The 24257-nt window shown below is 35.9% G+C and overlaps 2 protein-coding genes across 2 annotated transcripts in view; both read right to left on the bottom strand.

Annotated features, from left to right (window-relative positions):
- Positions 1-2686: 2686 nt before the first annotated feature.
- On the bottom strand, positions 2687-11871 carry LOC132117326 (solute carrier family 23 member 1-like). Its single transcript, XM_059526556.1, has 14 exons — positions 11710-11871; positions 8845-9015; positions 8590-8747; positions 8405-8493; positions 7285-7352; positions 7012-7193; positions 6817-6937; positions 6439-6595; positions 6090-6237; positions 5193-5298; positions 4802-4931; positions 3702-3845; positions 3514-3609; positions 2687-3415 (listed from the first exon to the last, which is right to left on the bottom strand). Exons 1-14 carry the CDS (start codon positions 11737-11739, stop codon positions 3159-3161), a joined length of 1857 nt encoding a protein of 618 aa, XP_059382539.1. The 5' UTR covers positions 11740-11871; the 3' UTR covers positions 2687-3158.
- Positions 11872-16792: 4921 nt separating this feature from the next.
- The window catches only part of LOC132117341 (prefoldin subunit 1-like), a 30867-nt gene continuing 23402 nt past the window's right edge, over positions 16793-24257 (bottom strand). Inside the window, exon 4 of the mRNA XM_059526578.1 lies at positions 16793-17247. Coding sequence (XP_059382561.1) covers positions 17164-17247 — 84 coding nt within the window. The 3' untranslated portion in view covers positions 16793-17163. The remainder of the gene's footprint in view (positions 17248-24257) is intronic.

The following is a 24257-nucleotide window of genomic DNA, read 5'->3' as shown; positions in this document are numbered from 1 at the left end:
CTCCTCATATTGGAGCTGGTTATGGCTATGTTCAAGGGCCTGTCATGTTTCAAACACCTCTTTACAACCAGCCCTCTGCATCAAACAGTCACACCCCCCTACTGAGATCCCTCTCTGAGGATGGAAAAATGTTAGTGCAGCCAACAGATGGCTCAACCAGTCAAGCTCAGAATGGGGAAGCAGGGCTGAAAATATCTTTTACAGAAAGCCAACACAATGCAATCTTTGATGCTCCCATGAGTGCAGAAGCCAGGCTTGGGGGTACAGGTGTGGTGTATCCAGAAGCAGGAGGAAGTATCGCAGCAGGACAAACCCCCCGCCAGCTGTTCCTCGACCCTGAAACTGGCCACTATTTCTATGTGGACATGCCTCAGAAGCCACAACGCAAGATGCTGTTTGACCCAGAAACTTGCCAGTATGTTGAGGTCCTACTGCCACAGCAGACACTTCCCAGTGCGGTTTTGCACACACCCTGTGCCATACCCATTGCCTCTCTTCACATCCCACCCATGTACACCCCACAGTGCTTACCTTACGTACAGTCACATCCTCAGGTGCTCCCACCACCAGGACCATGAAACCTGACAGGACATTTAGACCAGCGCTTCTCAATTCCAGTCCTCCTGCCCCCTTGCTATGCATATTTTGCATGTCTCTCTTTGTTAACGTACCTAATTCAGATAATCAGCTCATTAGAAGTGAGCTCCGTGCATGAACTGTGTTCCCATTGACATGGTCCCTACACAGTGTTTATTGCTCCCTACTCCCTGAGCAGGGAAAATCTCTTGAAGTTTACTTCACTTCGGAACATTCATTCACGGATTTGCACTGCGCAACTTCTTCACACGGACAAGTGTGACATCATATACCTCTGTAAACAAATACAATTTAAATTCACATCTCGCACACTTCAATGCACTTTGAATGGAAAATATACGTTTGCTTCAAACTGGAATCATGGTGGAATATCCTGTGATGTCCTGTGCACTTACGTTTGAATAGAACAAATGTCTGAAGTATAAGAGAAACATACAAAATGTGCAGAGAAAGGGGGCGCAAGGACTAGAATTAAGAACTGCTACTATAGACTGTAAAAGACAATAAGTCATGCCCAAGGATCAGATTACCCAGTGCCTATTAAGTGCTGGAAAGGAGCTGTTTATAAGCTTCTGGATGAGTGAAACTTGTTGACCATCTGCTGCCCTGGCCTCAAGGCATCAAAGCTGAAAGCGTATTCAGTTAGCACTGGTTTCAACACTCCTTGTTTCGTAAAGGCTACCTCTGGACTTGGCAACTGACATGGGTGAGACTGATTATATCTGTTGAAAGTTGTAAGATGCATATGCATTCACACATTCAGGCTACATAAACAGAAGAGGGTCTTTGAAGGGAGAGGGGCTCAGATCACCTCTGGTATGGGCAACTGAGACTCACCAAGGGACTGGAGTGTCTTGAGCTTGTTTAGAAGGAATGACAAAGGTCATGATTTTGTTATTGTAAATTGTGTTTATATTTACTAAATGGCAGTTTGAGCAAAACCATGGCTCTGCTTCATGTAAACCATGGCTTAGTTAAGCACTTCATGAAAACACTTTATTTTTTTACATATGTAAACTTAAAAATAATTTCAGTGTCTTATCCTGTATCTTTTCAAAATTGGTAACACTTTATTCAAGGACCAATTCTCACTGTTAACTAGCAAGCATACTGGTTGTTTATAAAGCATATATTAATGCATAACTCTGCACGAACATACATATATATATATATAAGATGCCTTAATGCTACCCCATACCTAAATTTAACAACAACCTTATCTTACTGATTATTGGTATTATTAATAAGCAGCAAAATGAGGCAAAAGTCATAGTTAATTGATAGTTAATAATGAGAATTTGACTTTAAAATAAAGCATGACCAAAATTTTTTGATGTGAACTGGTTTCAAAATCAATTTGCCTCAAAATGTATTTAATGTTCTCCTACTGACACCTGACACTTGTTTATTAGAGACCTTTGCTTTAATCCACAGAGCCGTTATCTGAGATTCAGGATGGCTTATTGACTATATATAACTAATACTATTGGCGCATGACTGAATGTTCTGGTGTCAGATGTGAACACAGTGAGAGGATGGATGAAAATACATAGATATTTCCCTAAAAATCAATAAAGAAGATTAAACAGGGAACCTTATGGAAGATTGTTTTAGACCAAACTCTACAATAAATCAGAGCCTCTGGGCTGTATGGAATCAGAGCCACTATATAATGTTAATAACATTTTAGCTACCATATTGCCACATTAGTGTTTGTTGTTAAAAAAAAAAAGTCATGAAGAATGAATTGGTAATCCTTTACAATAAGGTTCTGTCAGTTAAAATTAGTTATCATTATCTGATAATGAACAGTACTTTTACAGCATTTACTAATCTTGTTTAATATAATTTTTTTTCCCTATACCCATACATTTTTAACACTTTCAGATTTAAGATGTATAAATACAAATTTGTAACATGAATTAACAATGAACAATTCTAATAAATATTAGAAATAATTAATTTCTAAATAAAATGAACATAAGTTAATAAATGGTGCAAAAATGTTAATCGTTAGGTCATAATACATGATGTTTTTCTAACCTTTTTGTAATGTGCACTGACAAAAAATGTTTTAGCCAGACAGAAAGACATTAAAGTTAGATTTTAATACAAAATAACTTAAGCACATCTTTGTCAAAACTGAATGTCCACATGATCGCTTGTTCTTTGGCACTTATGGAATACATAGTATAATAACATGTATATAAATTATGATTTCTGTGTATTTGAAATATGTCATTTTTCACTATTTTCTGAAGCTAAACATTTCTGAACACATTTTGTTTAGTGTTAATCAAGCATATTTTGTACACAATCAAGAGGTAATAAATGTAAAAAAAAAACAAAAAAAACTGGCCTTCATTTTCTTTTGCAGTAATTTCAATAAAACACGTAATGCTTTATAACCAAATCAAATCTTACATTTGGTCTTATGTTAAAAGAACAGAGACCCTTTGTTGTCAAACTGTTCATTCAAGTTTTCCTTTAAATATATTCTCAGCTTTCAAAAAGGTTCAGCACCGTACATTATACTAATCCAAGTTTAATAAAAAATATGGCTAAATTTTGGTGCAGACCATTTCAACTGGAGCATCAATCACACCTTCCTTTATCTGTATGTCCTCCTCCTCCTCATATTTGCGACATGAGGGCTTAAAGCCTCGGAAAGTGGGACAGATTGGCAGGTAGCGCAGACAGCCCAGCTTCCGGACCAGCCCCATCCCAACTGGAAAGTCATATGTATCTGTTTTCACTGTTCCTGTTCCTGAATAATTCTCAGCCGTCCATTCAATGAGACCTCGCTCTTTTCTAGTGCCTGCAAAGAAAATATACAGATGATGATTGCAGATTGGCATGTGCTATGGTATTTATCCAATGCATTTGTATATTTGTATATGTAATGCTTTCACATACCTGGGATTGTGTTATCAAGTACAAATGCTATGAATCCACCTACAAACATCTCTGTTGTCAGGAGCACTGTGATGATTTGGTCCAGCTCTGCTAGACCTGTTAAAATCAATCAAAACGTGTATTCACAGTAACACAGCATTCTTACTGCAAAACAAACTACATCAGAAAACACCGTCTGGCATATCAACCTGTTTTAATGCTGCCTGGATGAGTGTCCAGGTAATTAGGCAACATGAGGCCAAAAAACATGGAGAAGCCCAGAACAAAAAGATTTCTGGAGGAGTTCAGATCCACACTCTGTAGGTTTGACAGTCCAACAGCTGTAATCATACCTGTGTGCCAATTAAACACACACACACACACACACACACACAAACAAAAACAAGTTAAAACTACACAAAATACATATACACTACAGTTCTGAATTTTGGGGTTAGAAAGATTTTTGAAAGAAGTCTCTTGAGCTCACCAAGGCTGCATTTATTTCATCCAAAATGTAGTGAAGACTGTAATGTTGCGAAATATGTTTTCTCGTTTATGTAATGTATTATGATGGCAAAGCAGGGTTTTCAGCAGCCATTGCCCCAGTCTTCAGTGTCACATGATCCTTCAGAAATCATTAATAATAATCATTTCTTATTACTATCAATATTGAAAACAGTTGTGCTGCTTAATATTGTTGTGGAAACCATGATACATTCCTTTCAGGATTATATTTTGAATAGAAAGTTCAAAAGAACAGTATTTATAAGAAATAGAAATCGAGTGTTATTTTAGTCTATTGAGTTTTTAGTTTTAGTATTGTTTATGTTCATATTTTTAATTAGATTTTATTTTTATATTTTCTATAGTTAAAGTTTAATATTTTTTTTGTGTGTTTTTTTGTCCATTTTATTTTTTGTTGTTTTTAAACATCGTTACATAGTTTTTTTAAATTCCATTTAGAATTTGTTATTTTAGTAAATCAAGTTAAATGAGCAATGTATATGAAAAATGATGCCTTGCTGAAATAACATTTTTTCTATATTATTTTCTCCGTAAAAACCCTGAATCTGTCACTTTTGATGAATTTAATGCATCTTTGCTGAATAAAAGCATTAATTTCTTAAAAGAAAATAAATTTTCAATGTTGTAGGTTTGAAATATAAAATTAATTCATGGCAGGCTGTTGACTTGGATGGAGCAAAACTGCAGTTACTGCAGAGTTTCTGGGCTCTTTACTGACACCCTGTGGACAAAGTTGGGACAAAACATCTGCAAATGCCAATAGATCTAACAAGCTTGTTACCAAACAAGGTGCAGAACATCCCTCCGAGAACAGGGTCAGGTAAGGAGGCAAACAGGGCGGTGAACTTCCCAATCGTTCCCAATAACAGCATTATACCTGCTCCATACTGTATCACCCTCCTACTTCCCACCTACAGGAGAAATCAAGACACCAGGGAATCCACAGTCAACACAAAGCAGATTTACTAAAGGAATGGTGTCAATGGAAACAAAGCAACTGAGGAGACAAGAGGAGAGCTATGAATAGTCTATCTGTATGCATCTGCTATCAGCTCAACTCCCTGAGGGACTCTTATCAGATGACACAAATACAGATACTAGAACTGCATTCACGGAATGCTTTTTAATATACACTAGTATTATAAAGAGCCTAAGACCTCCCACTAACTCACCTTTGTGATGCCAAGCACCCCTATGTTAGGACTGGAAGAGGTCGATCCATTTCCAGTGCCCAGCAGCCCCGCTATGATACAGCACACTCCTTCTGTAAAGATCCCCCTGGGAAAGAAAACAGATAGTAAAGTAATACTAAAAATGTTCTATACATAAAATGCCAAGTCTCTCTTTCCTAATGGTGAGATCCTTCAAAATGATATGCAGAGTTGTAGGTGCAACACACAGTGACAGCAATCTAACTGCATAGACAGCAATCTAACTGACACGTTCAAGACCCAGAAAGGTAGTAAGGACATCATTAAAATCGTCCATGTGACATCAGTGGTTCAACCTTAATTTTGAATGAAGCTACGAGAATACTTTTTGTGTGCAAACAAAACTAAACATTATTTTATATGTCAGGTTTTACAGGTTAACAAATCTTAAGTTCTGAAATATACAGTACATTTAAAATACTCAAAATAGCAAATTGGGTTACACTGTACTTTTATTAAAAAGAAAAAAAAGCTTAACTGTTTGCATCACTTTTGTGTTTTCTACAGTTTTCCTTCAAAGTTTTCTTTTGCAGTTAGATACATTATCTGTAGTTAATTATTAAGTCAATTATTAATACTAAATTAGACAGTAACTTGCCAACTTTTGAACTTGGCTTCTACGAAAACTGAAATGATTTCACTTTTTCTTTATGCAATTTATAATGTTCAATTCATTATTTTGTTGGAAATATGTGGTTTGAAGGAAGAAATAAAATTTTTGCCCAAAATAAATTATTTTAATACAGAATGTTAATGTATAAAATATATATTTTTATTTATTTATAGGGGAAATCTGATTCCACGTTATGACGCCCTTAAAAAGTAATCATGTCATTTTCTACTGCTTATAGTCCTTACCTATTGATAGCATGAACAGGAGGAGGTGGAGCTCCAGAGAGACGAGCGCAGGCATAATAGTCTCCAATAGACTCAACTATACCAGCTAGCGTGGCACTAAACATTCCCAGCACTCCTGCTACCGTCACTGTGGGTAAACCCCACTGACCTGTGACACACACATAATCTGATTTGGAAAGAGTTCAGCCATTAACCCACCAATATCCTTCCCTCTAATCATACTTCTAATCATTTTACTGTGAAAAAAGTAAAGTCTTAGATTAGATATTAGCCACAAGTGACATTTTCTAAAAAAATAAGCTGTTATAAATCATAGGTGTGTGATAAAGGTAGCAAGCAAGGTCCTTACATGGATAGGGGAAACGAAACCATGGTGCCTGGGTCATAATATCGCCCCGGGCGTCAGTGCGAGCCTTGTAGCCATACTTATTCGGGTCGTTCGGAAGCACATCCGTCAGGGTGAGAATGTAGCAAACCAGCCACACCACCATGATTGCCATGATGATCTACTGAAATCAGAATAATCGATTACTAAAGACAAAATGTTTGAAAGTGAGCATTTCAACCTGAAAATTTGCACTGATAACATGCATTAGGTAGTGTGAACTTTGTTCAAAGTCCTATCCGGAAGTTTAATTAAACGTGATAAATACTGTTTATTGCTTAGCTCTATGGTTTATGATATTGTCTAAATGCAAAGAGCCGGGTGTTGAATACTAGCTCGCACTGGAAACATCTTGAATATCTGCACATGTGTGATGTGACAGCCTTTTTCTTTGGAGTAGCTTGGGAAAGGACAGGCCCAGTTCCTTAGGTACTGAGCGAACAACACAATGAGGAAGACACACCTGGAATGACAAAACACACAAACACAGTTAGTGTAGAGCCAAATGAACTGTATATAAAGAGTTGAAGGACTCACAGCAGAGACAGGCCCCATTGACTGCCTGCACGGTCTCCTGCCGTCTGGAAGACAGACAAGCCGATCAGGGACACTGTGGGAGTGACAGTCAGGGGTCCGATTGAATTAAGCAGGATCCCAGGGATTCCAGCAAACCCTATAACCACCTCAATCAGGCTGGAGATAATGATAGCGCCCTGAATCTACAAAGAATTGACACACACACACAAATCAGCAAACAAGATTTATATAGGCACTGATGAATGTTTCAGTCTTTGGATATTGGTCACACACCTCTCGTATTCGTGGTTGCCATATATGAGAGGTGTTGAGAGGAAGAGACCAATCTCCGTAAATCTCCTCTGTGAAACCCAAAACCAAGGTTAAGCATTAACTAAGACACAGATCTGACCTGCACACTCTGGAATGTAAACAGATTCTCATCAGACAATACTTGCAAAAATGTCAAAAATGCAAAACTGTGTAATAGTGTTTCTATGTAAATGTGAGTCATGTGGCTTTTCAAGGAGAGTGCTGTATTATTTAAACACTGTGTTCACTTTTAAAAACGTGTCATGAGATATGTAGTCTTTTCTACTCCACTTTCCAGAAACATTCCTTATAATTATTAATGTTTAAAACAGTTGAATATTTCTGTGGAAACCATGATTCTTTTTTTTCTTCTGTATTATGAGATGAATAGAAAGAACAGCATTTATTTTGTAGAAACACAGACTACAGAAATAGTTTTTTTTAACTAGTCTACATGTGCTTCATGAAGATTAATTAAGCCATTTCCCTTTTCTTTTTTAACATGGCATATTAAAATATCTCAAAGCCCCTTTGGTTTCAATTTGTTTTAGTCTTAATGTTTTGGAGGTTTTGGGTCTATGTAACTCGAGATTTGTTGCAAGGAGCTTTGTAAACCTTATTTCAGTAACAACAGCTACATTAGTATAGTTAGACTGGGGCTATATTACAGAAACATCTTAATTTAGAATATTATCCTATCTCCTTAGTAACAATAGCAATCTCAGCTAAACAGACCTTTCCAAATCTTAAAGGTATAGTTCTCCACAAAACATTTGACAGTAACCATTGACTTCCATAATAAAAAAAATAATAATATTATGGAAATCAATGGCTAACATATCAACTGTTTAGTCATCAACATTCTACAAAATATATAATTTTGTGTTTTCTGAAATAACTAATTTAGATGAGATAATGTGAGCAAATGATGACAGAATTCTCATTTTTGGGTGAACTATATCTGAATTAAGCATTGAAGTTTCCGTAATATAGCCTAGAAACAGTTTCAGACAAAATACAAAAACAAAATGAAAAAGATAATTATTGGTTTGTGCAAGATGGAATACATCTGAAATGATCTAGAGTGTAACACTGTTTGTACCTTCAGGAGGACATTTCCATTTGTCCAGCCTCAGAATTGCTTGAGCAGGGATGAGAAAGGCAAAAGCACTTGCCTGGAACAAAGGCAACCTGAATATGGCATAGAAAAAAAAAAATATATTATATATATACATAGTGAGTACTGATCACATATTTCCATACCAGAGCACACATTAAATAACTCACCTGACACCAAATGTAGTCTGTATGAGCGTAGTGATCCCCACACAGGTGAAGATGGTGCCCACTAATTGGCTGACCGTGTACTGGTCCTTCCCCACACACATGGCATCAGCCAATAGGAAAGGTACAGCAATAGTTCCACTGAAGCATGTAAGGTAGTGCTAGAGATCCAGAGGCAGAACATACAGATATAGGTTTAGAAGGGATGGGGATGTTGGGAGAGTCAGATGAGGAGAGAGTATGAGAATAGAAGTGTACCTGCAGTCCCAGCAACACACACAGATACCAAGGCGGGACGTCCTCGATTCTGTAGATCATATCAAATCCTGCAGGCTGATTCTGACTCCCATCAGATGTCTTGGCAATGTCAGCAGGCATCTCCTGCACCTCTGTAGCATCTGCTGGCACAACTCTATCTGAAGGTGGGAGCTAATGGACAATATTTAAAACAAAATCACACATGATTCATGCATGAAAATATTATTTGTATTGTCATACAATAAATGTTTTACAAGGTTAAATATTAAATCAGTTTATTCAATAAAAAAAACACACACACACACACACACACACACACACATATATATATATCTATATATAATTTTTCAATAAAATAGGAAAATGTATCTGTGTCCATGAATGATCTCTTTCACAGCATACATTTTCCTGAAAATAATTGTCAATTTGAACATTTAAAAATGTGCATCATTCGATTTTTCATAGAAGCCAAGTTCAAAAGTTGCCAGGTTACTCTCTCATTTAGTATTTATAATTGACTTAATATTTAACACCAGATAATGTATCTACGGTAAACTGCAAAAGACAACAAACTGACTTTAAATAGCAAACACAAGTCTAGGATATTGAATATGAACAGCCAAACTAAAAGAAACGTAAATCTTTCATATGGAATTCTTTCTTTTAAGAAAATGCACTAACGCTCAGAAGGACTGAAGGTGCTAAGTTAGGCTCAGAAAAAGACCGGGGTCGACTTGACATGTACTAGTTTGGCACTGGCCCTGTTTTTCTGCAGGGTAGCAGATTCCTTGATACGCGTGACAAGTTAAGTGCTCAATAAAGTGTTAAACTAGTTTCAAAAGAGATAACATGGATAAAAACATGAACATCATGATTCATCATTAAGTAACCAGACAGTAATAAGTTATGTGATTATAGACAACATTATGCAGGTGCTATTCCATACAATTACTGCACACAGTGCATCAAAGCTTACTGACAACAGAGCTGAAAATGAGCTTTATAAGGTCACCAAAGGGATAGCTAGGACAAACTTTGCTATTGTGTATATATATTTATATACGTATATGTATGTATGTATGTATATATATGTGTGTGGTCAACATTTTACATACACTTTACAAATTGATGTTAAATTATTTGACCAAAAATAAGAGGGATCATACAAAATGCATGTTATTTTTTTTATTTAGCACAGACCATAATAAGATATTTCACATAAAATACATTTATGTTTAGCCCATAAGAGAAAAATGACCCCATTTAAAAGTGTACACATACAATTGATTCTTAATATTGTGTTGTTACTGGTTTTATTTGGAATTTTTTTTGTGTGATAATTGTTCACGAGTCCTTTGTTTGTCATGAACAGTTAAACTTCCTGCTGTTCTTTAGAAAATAATCCTTTATTTTATTTTATTGTTTTTCAGCATTTTTTTTTTGCATATTTGAACCCTTTCCAACAAGGACTGTATGATTTTGAGATTGATCTTTTCACACTGAGGGACTCATATGCAACTATCACACAATGTTCAAGAGTTTACTAAATAAAATTACATATAGTCCACAGGACAAAATAATAGTTGAATTTAAGTTCAAAGACTGACTGATGCTCCAGAAGGAAACTCAAAGGGCCTGGGGTGTAAACTTCTGAAAAGATTTAAGATGTGTACATTTTTCTTATTTTGCCTAAATTTAATTTTTTATTTATTTATTTAGTACTGCCCTTTACAGGGTACATTAGATACGTACATGCTTCCCAGAAGAAAAAAAAGGACAATTTACTCCGATCTTCAAATTCAAAAGGTTTTCACCTCCAGGCTCTTCATGCATCGTGTTTCCTTCTGGAGCATCAGTGAGTCTTTGAACTTAAATTCAACTATTATTTTGTCCTGTGGACTATATGTAATCAACTCTTATGTGAAATATCTTAATCAGGTTAGTACTAAATAAATAATAATCCGGATTGGGTATGTTTATATATTTATATATATATATATAATATTATATTATATTATATTATACATTCACACTCTGTATTTAAAAAAAAATTATCTTGAGTAATTTACTTTTGGCAAAAATTTTATTTCTTCCTTCAAACCACATATTTCCAACAAAATAATGAATTGAACATTATAAATTGCAAAAAGAAAAAGTGACATCATATCAGTTTTCAAAGAAGCCAAGTTCAAAAGTTGGCAAGTTACTGTCTAATTTAGTATTAATAATTGACTTAATATTTAACTACAGATAATGTATCTAACGGCAAAAGACAGCAAAAGTTAACTTTGAGGGGAAAACTGTAGCAAACACAAAAGTGATGCAAACAGTTTAGCTTTTTTTTGTTGTTGTTTAATAAAGGTACAGTGTAACCCAATTTGTTATTCTGAGTAAGTGCAAACAAATATATAACAATGTATAATAAATAATGAGTATCAATGACTGACTCATATATTGCCAAAGAACAAAATTACTTCTTGAATGTAAATAAAATATATCTACTGTCTACTCATAACTTCTTGGTGTATCTTGGGCAATGAGCTAACAATTCTAAATGATCTGGCACAATATGTTGCACCTCATATTTAAACATTTGTGCACATCCATGAGACAAAGGCCTAAAGGTTTTGTTTGCATGGTTCAAATTGATAAAAACTCAAGAAAAGAATATCTAGACATTTTCCTCAAAGACAGAGACACAAAATCTAGTCCTAAAGAAAACAGCTGAGATTTCCTTGAGATTTCATTACAAATCCACCAACAAACGCTTGCTATTCTTACTCTCTTTGAGATAAACATCTGCAGTGTGACCCAGGTCAGTGTTTTCATTCACAACAATGATTTTACACTTGAGAGATATTTTACCTTCAGCTCTGCAGTTTCTGACTGATTCATTGTCCCTTGAAGGATGTGCTGGCCTCTGTGCTGCTGTCTCCCAGAGTCCACGTGAGACCCGAGACCCGGCTGGACGCAGAGGACTGGATTTATGGGAGAGCGAGAGACAGAAGGGGACCAGATTAGACTGGTTAATAATCTGCCCTCGGTCCTGGACTTTACTCCCCCTGCCTGTGCTCATCAAAAGGCAGACAGTGTGAACACAACAGGAGCTATGTTCGTGAAGCAACGTGACGTCTCATTTGGATGTGAACCACAGGGCACTTAAAAAACAGAACATGTGGAGTCATTCTTCAGGGCAAACGACTTTAAACGACAAGTATTCATCTTCTTCTTAAGAAGTGTGTGGTCTATAGAAAAAAAGTGAACTGCATTGTTATAGCTGTTAAAGGGCATTAAAATTTTGCAAGATAACCCCTCCTGAAGTCCCCGGTGTGTAAGCTAGATGGACCTCAGTAGATCCATAGCTAATAACTTTCCACTGATCTCTTGGACGCACCCGCATTGCAATGACGAACACATTCACACCTAGTTGTGACTGTTCTGTGGGATTCTCTATTCACTTCTGTGGCCAATAGAGGGCGCTACACATCAACTACTGAATCAATGACGCTTCATGTGTGAACCATAGGAAGATGTGAACCTGTGATTTCGAGCCAGTTGATCTGCATCTAATATGTTGCCAGTAAAACCAGATCTTGATCTTTGTAATAACGGCCCAGGGTACATTATCCAGTTAGCTTATTACACAGATACTTACCTGAGAAATCTATAAATGGAAATATTTTTCTGATATAAATAGGGATATATATATATATATATATATATATATATATATACACACACACACACACACACACACACACACACACATATATATATATATATATATATATATATATATATATATACAGTACAGACCAAAAGTTTGGAAACATTACTATGTTTAATGTTTTTAAAGAAACCTTCTTGCTTCTTGCGTCAGATCAAGGCTGCATCTCATTTCTACTCTTACTTGATCTTAGTGCTGCATTCAACACCATAGATCATGACATACTCATAGATCGATTACAAAACTATACAGGTATTCAAGGGCAGGCTCTAAGATGGTTTAGATCCTACCTGTCCGATCACTACCATTTTGTTTACTTAAATGGGGTGTCATCTCATTTATTATCAGTAAAATATGGAGTGCCACAAGGATCCGTCCTAGGTCCCCTTCTATTTTCAATATACATGTTGCCCCTTGGTAATATTATTAGAAAATACGGAATTAGCTTCCACTGTTATGCTGATGATACTCAGCTATATATCTCAACGAGACACGATGAAACTTCTCAATTATCTAAGCTGACAGAGTGTGTTAAAAATTTAAAAGATTGGATGACAAATAATTTTCTCCAATTAAATTCGGATAAGACAGAGATATTAATTATTGGACCAAAAAACACTACACGGAGTCTTGTAGATTACAATCTGCAACTAGACGGATGTACTGTCACTTCCTCTACAGTCAGAAATCTGGGTGTTATATTAGACAGCAATTTGTCAAAATCATATTTCCAACGTTACAAAAACTGCATTCTTCCATCTTAGAAACATTGCCAAGCTACGAAACATTTTACCTGTTTCTGATGCAGAAAAGCTAGTTCATGCATTCATGACCTCTAGACTGTACTATTGTAATGCACTTCTAGGTGGTTGTCCTGCTTCGTCAATAAACAAGCTACAGGTAGTCCAAAATGCAGCAGCTAGAGTCCTTGCGAGGTCAAGAAAATATGATCATATTACCCCAATTTTACATTCTCTGCACTGGCTACCTATTAAGTTCCGTTTCAGTTACAAATTATCATTACTTACCTATAAGGCCCTAAATGGTTTAGCTCCTGCGTACCTAACTAGCCTTATACCACGCTACAATCCATCACGCTCCCTAAGGTCACAATACGCTGGACTTTTGGTAGTTCCTAGGATAGCAAAGTCCACTAAAGGAGATAGAGCTTTCTCACATTTGGCTCCCAAACTCTGGAATAGCCTTCCTGATAATGTTCGGGGTTCAGACACACTCTCTCTGTTTAAATCTAGATTAAAAACGCATCTCTTTCGCCCAGCATTCGAATAATGTATCTCTTAAAATGTGAGTGTAGTTGCATCTGATCAAATGTGCATTTTTATTCATTAGTTTGGGTTAAACTAATTTTACTTTGTTGGATCAGCAGCTATGCTAATGATGTCTCTATTTTGTTTCTATGTTTTGCCACGGGATTTACATCCTGTGGTAACTAGGATTTACACAAGCTCCAGTCTGGATCCAGAACACCTGAGAAGAGATGATGCTGACCCTCAGAGGACCCCAGATGATGCTAACCCAGAATCAACAAACAGAACTAACAAATATTGCTACATGTGTGACTGCATCATATAATAGTTATTAATTAATAATATTAATAATGTTCATCGTCTAGCTGACTACGTCTTGTATTAATTTGTCTAAAAATCCTGTCAAACGTGCACAAACTGACAGTCACCACCATAAGCTACTACTAAATATTATAGAAGCATAATTTTCTGTAAAGTGGCTTTGTAACGATTTGTATTGTAAAAAGCGCTATACAAATAAACTTGAATTGAATTGAATTCTTCTGCTCATCAAGTCTGCATTTATTTGATCAAAAATACAGAAAAAACAGTAATATTGTGAAATATTATTACAACTTAAAATAATAGTTTTCTATTTGAATATCCTTTTAAAAAATAATTTATTCCTGTGATGCAAAGCTGAATTTTCAGCATCATTACTCCAGCCTTCAGTGTGACATGTAACATATTAGAACATATTAGAATGATTTCTAAAGGATCATGTGATACTGATCCTAAAAATTCAGCTTTGCATCACAGAAATAAATTATATTTTAAAGTATAATAAATTAAAAAAAAAAATTTTTTTAAATTGTAATAATATATCACAATATTAAATTTTTTTCTGTATTTTTGATCAAATAAATGCAGGCTTGATGAGCAGAAGAAACTTCTTTCAAAAATATTAAAAATAGTAATGTTTCCAAACTTTTGGTCTGTGCTATATATATATATCACGGACAGCGACACTGAACCAAGCTCTCTTCTGCTAAGTTCTCCTGGAAGTGCCTCCTTCACTTGAACGAACAAATACCAATCCCAGTTTGAACAAACAAAAAGATGTGAAAGAGCCCAATTCAGTACCACGGTGTTCTGGTGTTCAGGGCTCACGCAGAGAAAGGCGTCTCAAAACACTTGAACACCGAATTTGCTTCTTTTTGTCTCTTGTGCCGAGAAATACATACAAAATATGTCAAAATACCCGCCTTGGAAAGTACGCTCGAAAAAACTGTCAGTTATTTCTTAAGTGAAAGTAAACAGTTGAGGAAAAGAATTATTTTGGATGCGTTCATCGTCTCTTAAAGTGACCGCGCCTATTTTAGCTACTATCTGCTGTAATGTTAAGAAAACCACTCACTGCTCTTGACTGAATTACTTTGTAGTTTTAACAAGAATTTATGTACAGTCAAACCAAAAATTATTCAGACACCAGATATAATTTATATATATATATATATATATATATATATATATATATATATATATATATAATATATATATATATATATATATATATATATATATATATATATATATATATATATATATATATATATATATATATATATATATATATATATATACTAACTTGTCTAAGAAATTGGTTGCATTTGATCGTTTGATTTCAGTCCAACTAAAACATTTATATGCGATTTTAAACATAATATCATTCCATATAACTTGTCAATGTGGTTAATGAAAAAAAAAATCGATTTGGTGATTAAAATTGAACTGAAAGAAAATGAAAAGAAGTTGAACTTTAGACGTTAGATGAAAACATTAAACTTGAAAATGAAAAATATTTCATTGGCGACTAATTTAAATAAGTTTGAAGCTTAAGTAGTAAAATTATTAAAATTGAAAGAAAATGTAAAGGCATCCACCACATTCTTCAACAGAAGTAAGCGTTTTCTGTGAATGAATGTGAGAGCAGTAAACGGTAAAACTGTTTGCACTACAAAGCAGTGTGTTCGTGATTAAGATAATAAATTAAAATAATATGGTAAGACACGCCAATTTGTAATAACAAGCAGCAAAATTAGCTGTTTTGTACAGATAAAAATAGCTGGAAGCAGATGGAACCGGAAGTCAGACCAATAAAATGTACAAATGGCCACGCCCACTCTCACGGAAGGTAATGCGGAAGGTGGATATAGAAATATTTATATAAAACAATTTTAATAATAATAATGACAAGAGCACATAAACAAAACTGAAAATCTAAAAAGGTAATTAAAAATATTAATAGAAACTACAATTGTATATAAATACTAAAATAGCACTAATAAAAAGACAAACTATTGCTTTAGTCTGACTGAAAACAAACTCAGCAGAATGCTTCGACTGATTGAACAGAATGAAGTAGTCAAAAGTGCCATGTTAACATTAATTACAAACACTGATCCAAAACTAAAACCTCATTGGGTGGCATAACAATGAACTCATCAATTACAAATCTTCACATTTAGAAAGATTCTCCATTCCTTTATTTATGCAATTCATCATCTTCAGAGGAAGTAGGATATCAAGCAGACACACATCTGCATCATGGATGAATGAGACGCAGGCCGGCACACAGGAAGGACACAGGAAAGGCTGTCTGGAGAAGATTTAAGCAGAAGTCTGGGGAAATTCTCTTTTCCAGTTTCAAGGCTGTTGCCTGAAAGGCAAATTTTCACAGGCTTATGCAACAAATTTCTCTCGGAGACCAGCCTAGGATCAGAAGAACACAAGAAAGGAGACAGAGACGAGACAAGGGGGAAAAGAGGATGCCCAGAGGGGCTGACAGGAAACCAGTGACGCAGAGGCACAAAGACAAACACAGCAATCCCCAAAACACACAGCAATGAAGTACCAAATCATTCAGATCATATCTAAATTACCGCCTGCGGCATCTATGACACATACACACAGATTTGTCTTTAAACATTCACCTTTATTACCATGTTAACACCTGCTTACATAAAAAAATGTCTTGTATTATTGCCAAACCATAGAAAAATGAACAGTTGAACAAAACAATCAATAACTTAAAAAGACTTACAGAATACTCAGGTGTCAGAGATCACACAAATCAGTATTAGACAGACGGTCAACAGTACATTCATTTTTAACTATTAACCTAAATAAACTTCCTGTGTTCAGCTGACAAATGACTCCCACTAGCTCGGCGGTCACGGCTATTTGTGAATACATGCAAAAGCATGTTCAAACTAAGGGCATGGTGTACAAAGGTGATGGAGAAAGTTTTGTGAGTGTGTGTGTGTGGATGGGTGTGAGTCCGTTTTACTGGGCCCTCCTGGACAACAGCATCTCTCTGATGTTGTCCTCCGCATCTTTAACGCTGCGCTCCAGGTACTTCTTCTTTTGCTGTAAGAAAAACAGGGAAAAGACAAAAACAGGTCAGTTATAACTTCAAGTTTCGGAAACATCAGAAGGCTTTTTCTGTCTGAACACACCCTTTTTACTCCTCAAACTGTGTGACAGAGCTTGTTAAAATTCTTTGTGATAAGATAAGATAAGATGATGATCTTTTTTGGGATTGTATTTAAAAACGTCTTTAAACTTTGATTGCTCAGGTTGAGTAAGGTTAAAGGTTTCTGAGTGTTTAAATATGAAAAACCTTTCCTTTTTCAGTCAGATCATTTTAGATAATTACCCAACACGTGCCAGGATGTGTAAACAGGCTGACACCTGGTTAGGGGCCGAGATACTGCACAGTCACAGGCCTCTATCTGAAGTCTTCCGACAATGCGTTGCAAAAGTGAGTCAAATGCAGTGCACACACACACACACACACACACACACACATTCAGAAAACCTTTGCCCCAGGCGATGTGGCACCATCTCATAAACACGATAAATAAGAAAAAGGTCATTTTTTACATAAAACAACCCAAACACATGACATTATGAAGCCATTTTTTATTCTTGATCCAGCGCAAAGAGTTTTTATACCTTACATCACAATTTCAAGGTCTTTGAGACGTCACAAAAGGACCAAAAGTGTGCTGGATTGTCCTTCTATTTGGTTGTAGGTCGACACATGTGGTTTGTGGGCCGACATCTCTGTAATGATTAAAGTATAGGCATGTGTTTACATCTGTAACCAAGCATTACTGCACATTAGCTCACTGCTGTCTGGGAACTCCACCCTTCCTCCGTCCCCTCTCAGTCACACGCGACTAGCTTAACATCTCTAGATTCTCAAAACCCAAGATATGATGATAATTTTAAAGGGAAAGCTCACCCAAAAACTAAAATTCTTTATCAATTAGGGCTGTAGCTATCGAATATTTTAGTAATCGAGTATTCTACCAAAAATTTCATCGATTAATCGGATAAAATGTGTTTTTGCTTAATTAAAGTGCAATATTAATTATGCAAGAAAAAATAAGACTCCTGGGTCTCTTAAAATGAACAACTAAGTTTCTTTTTTTAGAAATTTTTTTTTTTTTTACTTTTTAAATGCATAGAATGCAATGCATACATCAAAAATAAAAAAAATATTATTACCCATTGTTTCTCTGTCTGTCCTTGTACTGTGAACAATGACAATAAAGTTGACAGATGAATTAAGTGCATTTAAGTGTCATTCAGTTGGGGTTTTAAATAAAGCATTTTCTGAGATGCACATTAAACATTAAACACATAAAACATTAATTTAAATTCTCTTTTGATTATTGAAAATTAATCAAACTTAACTTTTTCGGTAATCAAAGGGGATTTACTATTAAAAATAAAACATGGAGGAAATGTTGTGTGATTAAACCTAAAAAAAAAAAATGTATTTTTTATTTTTTAGTAGTAGGCTATGTACATTCTGCTGAACAATAGTAATACAGGACTTTTATTTTGACGGGTTGACGTACCTTTACAGCTCTTTGTATGTGACGCTAGTTTTACTCAAATCAAACGGTCAAATGCTCATGAAGTGACTGTCAGAGCAGTTTTGGAGATGTTGTTCATGTGTTCACGTCCTTATTTAGTGAGACAGCAGACGCTGAAATTACCGCGAGCGTCACGCGCGCTTCAGTGTGTGTGATAAAGGAAGAAGCGCTTCTGCTCCATTCATTAACAGAGACACGCAGAACATGCAGGATTCATATTTAAATAGACTGTTCCGGCTTAATATACAGATATTAGTCCATATCGTGATTTGATGTAAGTGCAATGACCTATTTTTGATTAATTCATTCAAAATTTGGCAAATTCCGTGCCATTCCGCGTTTAACTGTAAAATCCTTTTTTATGACTGGATTCCGTGCCATTCCCTCCGCGTTTTCTGCATCGCGGAAATCACAGGGCCCTAGTAGTGGTATGCCAGCTCTATCTTGCAATGGACACACGCCACGAAGTTCTCTTTACGTTTGCCCGTGCCCTCAAATCAAAACACTGCTGACTTCTTGCAGTATGAGATTTCGGAAGCAGCGCTTGTGTCTCCTTCCGCTTTGTGGGTGACGTCAGGGCCGTAGCTGGGGTTTGCGGGGCACCGGTGAAGGTTGTATCAGTGGGCCCTGTTTGAAATTGTTTAATTTGTATGTTCGTTCATTTTTATTTATTTGTACTATTTAAACAATGTTTAAGTTTTTTTCAAGTTTGGTCAAGTGTCCAGGTACAGAAACCGAATAATTAAATGTAAAATAGCACTGGATAGTCTTCAATGTAAAATGAAATATACAATCACCTTCAACATTTCTCACATTATTACAGTTTTATTTGCTATTGTTTCTAAAATGGATATTAAATATGACAAGAACTTAGAGTTAAACTGTGTCAGAACAAATTTGTCTTGATGTCATAACTTTGATAGGAATGCATTTAATGCATTACAATCAACCAATTATATATATATATATATATATATATATATATATATATATATACGCACACACATTTTTATCAATTTCACTAGTAGTTCACTGTATGAAGATTCTTTGGGTATAATATGTCACAGTTCGCTTAATTTTGCTATAGCCTACTCACTTACATAAATGTATCATAGTGTCCTGTACCTACTAGTAAAAAAAAAAAAAAAATATATATATATATATATATATATAAATATTATATCTGGTGTCTGAATAATTTTTGGTTTGACTGTGCATAAATTCTTGTTAAAACTACAAAGTAATTCAGTCAAGAGCAGTGAGTGGTTTTCTTTCATTTTCTTGGATTAACATTACAGCAGATAGTAGCTAAAATAGGCGCGGCCACTTTAAGAGACTATGAACGCATCCAAAATAATTATTTTCCTCAACTGTTTACTTTCACTTAAGAAATAACTGACAGTTTTTTCGAGCATACTTTCTAAGGCGGGTATTTTGACATATTTTGTATGTATTTGTCGGCACAACAGACAAAAAGAAGCAAATTTGGTGTTCAAGTGTTTTGAGACGCCTTTCTCTGCGTGAGCCCTGAACACCTGAACAGCGCGGTACTGAATCGGGCTCTTTCACATCTTTTTGTTTGTTCAAACTGGGATTGGTATTTGTTCGTTCAAGTGAAGGAGGGACTTCCAGGAGAACTTAGCAGAAGAGAGCTTGGTTCAGTGTCGCTGTCCGTGATACTCGGCTCTCTCCGCGTGCGCACTGAACACAGCGCGCGAGTAACCAGCTACTCTGTTAAGCTTTTTCCGCGCCTTGTGTTTGGATGCTTTAATGTTTAAATCGCCAAGCGCTAAGGCTTAAAAACACGTGAAAAAGATAAGCTTTCATGACGACGCGCAGCAGTGGCCAGTCAGCTTTCCTTAGCATCTTTTAAGGCTGCCATCAGCCAGTCGGTTGAGATCGTTGGGGGCCCCCCCTCAGCCGTGGGCCCCTATAATCGTCACCACCTTTCACCCCACTAGTGACGGCCCTGGGTGACGTAAACGCGTTGTGTCACATTAAAAAAAATAATTGCAAAAGAACCTGACGTGAGATTTAAAATAAATTAAAAGAGGCTTCGAGGCAGAGGAATTTGCCTCGACCATTTTTTGTAATCGAGTTACTCGAGGAATCGTTTCAGCCCTATTATTAATTACTCATCCTTATGGCATTCCAAACCTGGAAGACTTTGAAACACAAATCAAGATGTTTCTAATGAGATTATTCGAGAGATTTCTGTTCTGTCATTGACAGTTCATTCCATCAACAACTGGACAGTTCAATATGTTTTTTACAAGGGATTGTAAAAGCACTTTTTTTTTTTGGTGCAGTTACTAATGCTTGGTGAATTTTCTAAATCCAGTTATTTCAAAAGGATTCCACGTGATATTGAATTTTGTGTGAGAACGAGAGCAAAACAATGCAAAGCTGCTTGGCTTGAAAGTGACTTCTGTGTTTTGCCTGTGAAACACTGTCAGTAGTGTAAGATGTATGAAACATAGCTTACACGAGTCTAACCAAGCAGCTAACTTTTGGTAACGTGATTCTGCATGACCAACTAAACTCAATGTAAAATCTTTCATTCTCACACAAAATTCCTTAACATGTAAACTAACCTTTGTAGTTTAGTACTTTCATAGAACTAAATTAAATTTTGTTTACACTTGTATTAATTTTTTTTTCAGAAAAGTACATATAACAGCGTTGCATTGTGGGCATCCCGGCCCGAAGACCTTTCCCGATCCCATCACACTCTCTCTCCCACTTCATTTCCTGTCTACTCTACACTAGGGCTGGGTAAAAAGATTTTTCGATTAATCGTTTTTTAAAATGTGGTCGATTCAAAATCGATTCTCAAAGGTCATGAATCGATTTTTTTCCATATTTATTTCCGCAGACATTGTGGCAAAACATCTCTGGAGAGAACTTCATATTAAATTCGAAAGTGCTTTCCATATTTGGATCAACAGGCTACATTTGTGAATGCACATTTTCTGCAATGTCTCGCGCCAAGTCATGCTCCCGTGCGTGTCTTACACCATTGGAGAATGTGTGCAGAGGCTATGAGCAGACGACCGCGCGGACAGATGCGCGTGGTCAGTAGTCTTCAAAAGCACAATTGCACATGTTCAGGCAGTGTGAAGAAGCTCATTGCCAATCGAACCTGTGCAATCCGTCAATAAAGAATATAAAGACAGCGATGTGCAATGATCCTGGGCAATTATTTGTTCACATGTTTGATGCAGAGCGGACCATCAGCGTGCGCTTTCGGAAGTATAAATCCGGATTGCTCATGCGGAAAGTATAACACAGGCTTTACAATTGCAACTTCATTGTGCTGTTACTACATCGAGCCGAATTTCACAAAATTGTTCAGCTCCCGACAGAGTCAGGTGTAGTAGAATTATTTATTTATTTCAATGAATCTAATCGATTAGATATGATAATATTTAGGCAATAATATTATAAATCAGGTTGGTTTGTATTGGTGAAGTAATGTGCGTGCGGCCCGCGAGACTTGTACTTGAACCATAATGTGGCCCGGTGGGAAAAAAGGTTGAGAACCACTGGCTTAAAGGGTTTCAGGTGCTTTGTCGACGTTGATGACGATTACGTTTTGGTAGCACCAGCAACTAAAGCAAATTCTGAGGTTTGGAAAAGTTTTGACCTTGTTTCTAATGGGAATCCTCGAATAATGAGCCAGAGGGTTATATTGCTGGACGCACCATCAGTGAGCGCAGGAACGCGCTGAAGACATCTACAGTGGATTCAATCATTTTCCTCCACAAAAACACTTAGGCCTTACCTAATCTTGGTGAGAAAATGTTTTTCAAATAATAACTAAATATTAATTGAGTCTTAAATGCATAATGTAGACAGAGTAGGCTATATAAGCTAATGTTGGCATTATTATTTTATTATGTCAGCTGCTATGGCGAAGCAAATCCGGCAGAGCCTTTATCTTAATTAATTTCGTTATTGCCAAATACCCATCTTAATTTAGATTTTATCTTAATTAAATTTTTTAAGAAAGACTTGTTTTTATTGGTGCGTTGGCCTATTTATATCCTAAATGAGCCTATGCTATTTATAGAGTGCTGAGATATTACGATTTTACAGAGGACTTATTTTATTTTTTTGTTCAAACTTCCAAGTGGCCTATTACATTAGTCATGTATAAATTATGTTAAAACATGTATATATGACTCATTCCTGACAAAAGGCAAAAGAGTTGTGCGTGCATACATTTGAATAATGTCGGCTTGTAAATGGGATCGGGCTTTTAAAAAGCTGTCAATCAAAATGTACCTGTCGGGCTCGGGTCCTGTCGGGCTTAACTTTTAAGGCCCGATTGCAGCTCAAATAGAAAAGCGAATCGAGAATCGAAATCGAAAATCGAATAGATTTGAGAGCTTGTGAATCGAAATCGAATCGATCTGGAACATCTGAATCGATACCCAGCCCTACTCTACACTGTCCTATCATAATAAAAGGCAAAATGACAAAAATAAATCTTAAAAAAAAAGTTACTTGTGTAGGTATGGTGTATGACCCATTTTTAGTGTTAATATGGTATGGTTACATTTGCTGTTGTGTGGCAAGTTTTAATGGACGAAATCCATCAAATTTCAACAGGAATCCATGCAATCACGAATTGCATGTGAGGACGAATGATTTCTCCACACAGATTTTGCAATGTGAATTCACATTGACCAACAGAAATTTGCTTGGTTTGAAAGTTACATCAGTGTGAGATGCTTCTTAAATTGGCATGGTATTGATAACACGGCCCTTGAAATGAAATGAAGCAATTGTGTAGTAAATTTGTCAATTAAACTGTGCAATTCATATAGAAAATGTTTACAATCTCTTTTCTGAAGTGGTTTTGGAGATATACATTTTTAGTGGAGGGACAGAAATCTCCTAAGCTTTATTACAGAATAATTACTTTATTCTGTAACTTTTGGTGGCTTAGCATAAAAAAAGAGCAAATTTCTTGATCACTGGGTTTTGATTGCATTGTATTGTTTTCTTTGTAACAGGCACGTGTTGATTAAATCCATTAAAAGAGAGGTATTTGGTTCTGCTTTTATTCACGCAAACATATTTTCCATTCAACTAAGCCAAATGTGTCATATATATACAAGCAAAACAAGGATGCGGAATGAGACAAATATCCAAACTCTGTCCTATAAAAAGCAAGAGCCAATTGTTCATTGAAGAGAAGGTTTATTTTTGGAACCTAATCTGGCCTGTTTACACACAAAGCTTCTTGTGTATTTTTGTATGTGCATTTGTAAATGAAGATGATACAGGTTATCAACATGCTTGTTTATAATGAGAGGGTGAGGTTTGATGGGTTTTTTCACACCATGGCATCTATTTTGTGATAGGTGTGAATAGGGCTGTGCGATATGGTGAAAATATCTAATTGCGATTTTTTTGACAAATATTGCGATTTGATTTGCGATTTTATATTTACAAAGTCAAGTTTCAGCTCAATATTGTCAA

The sequence above is a fragment of the Carassius carassius genome, chromosome 36, assembly GCF_963082965.1.
Source record: "Carassius carassius chromosome 36, fCarCar2.1, whole genome shotgun sequence".
Taxonomy (NCBI): domain Eukaryota; kingdom Metazoa; phylum Chordata; class Actinopteri; order Cypriniformes; family Cyprinidae; genus Carassius; species Carassius carassius.
This window is presented reverse-complemented; position numbering and strand designations above follow the sequence as displayed.

Coding starts and splice junctions, on each gene's coding strand:
- LOC132117326 (XM_059526556.1), bottom strand. CDS start 11,739: ATGAATCAGTCAGAAACTGCAGAGCTGAAG. Junction 4,932..5,192: donor GGGTGCTTGGCATCACAAAG/GTGAGTTAGTGG, acceptor TTTCTCCTGTAG/GTGGGAAGTAGGAGGGTGAT. Junction 3,610..3,701: donor TCCAGGCAGCATTAAAACAG/GTTGATATGCCA, acceptor TGATTTTAACAG/GTCTAGCAGAGCTGGACCAA.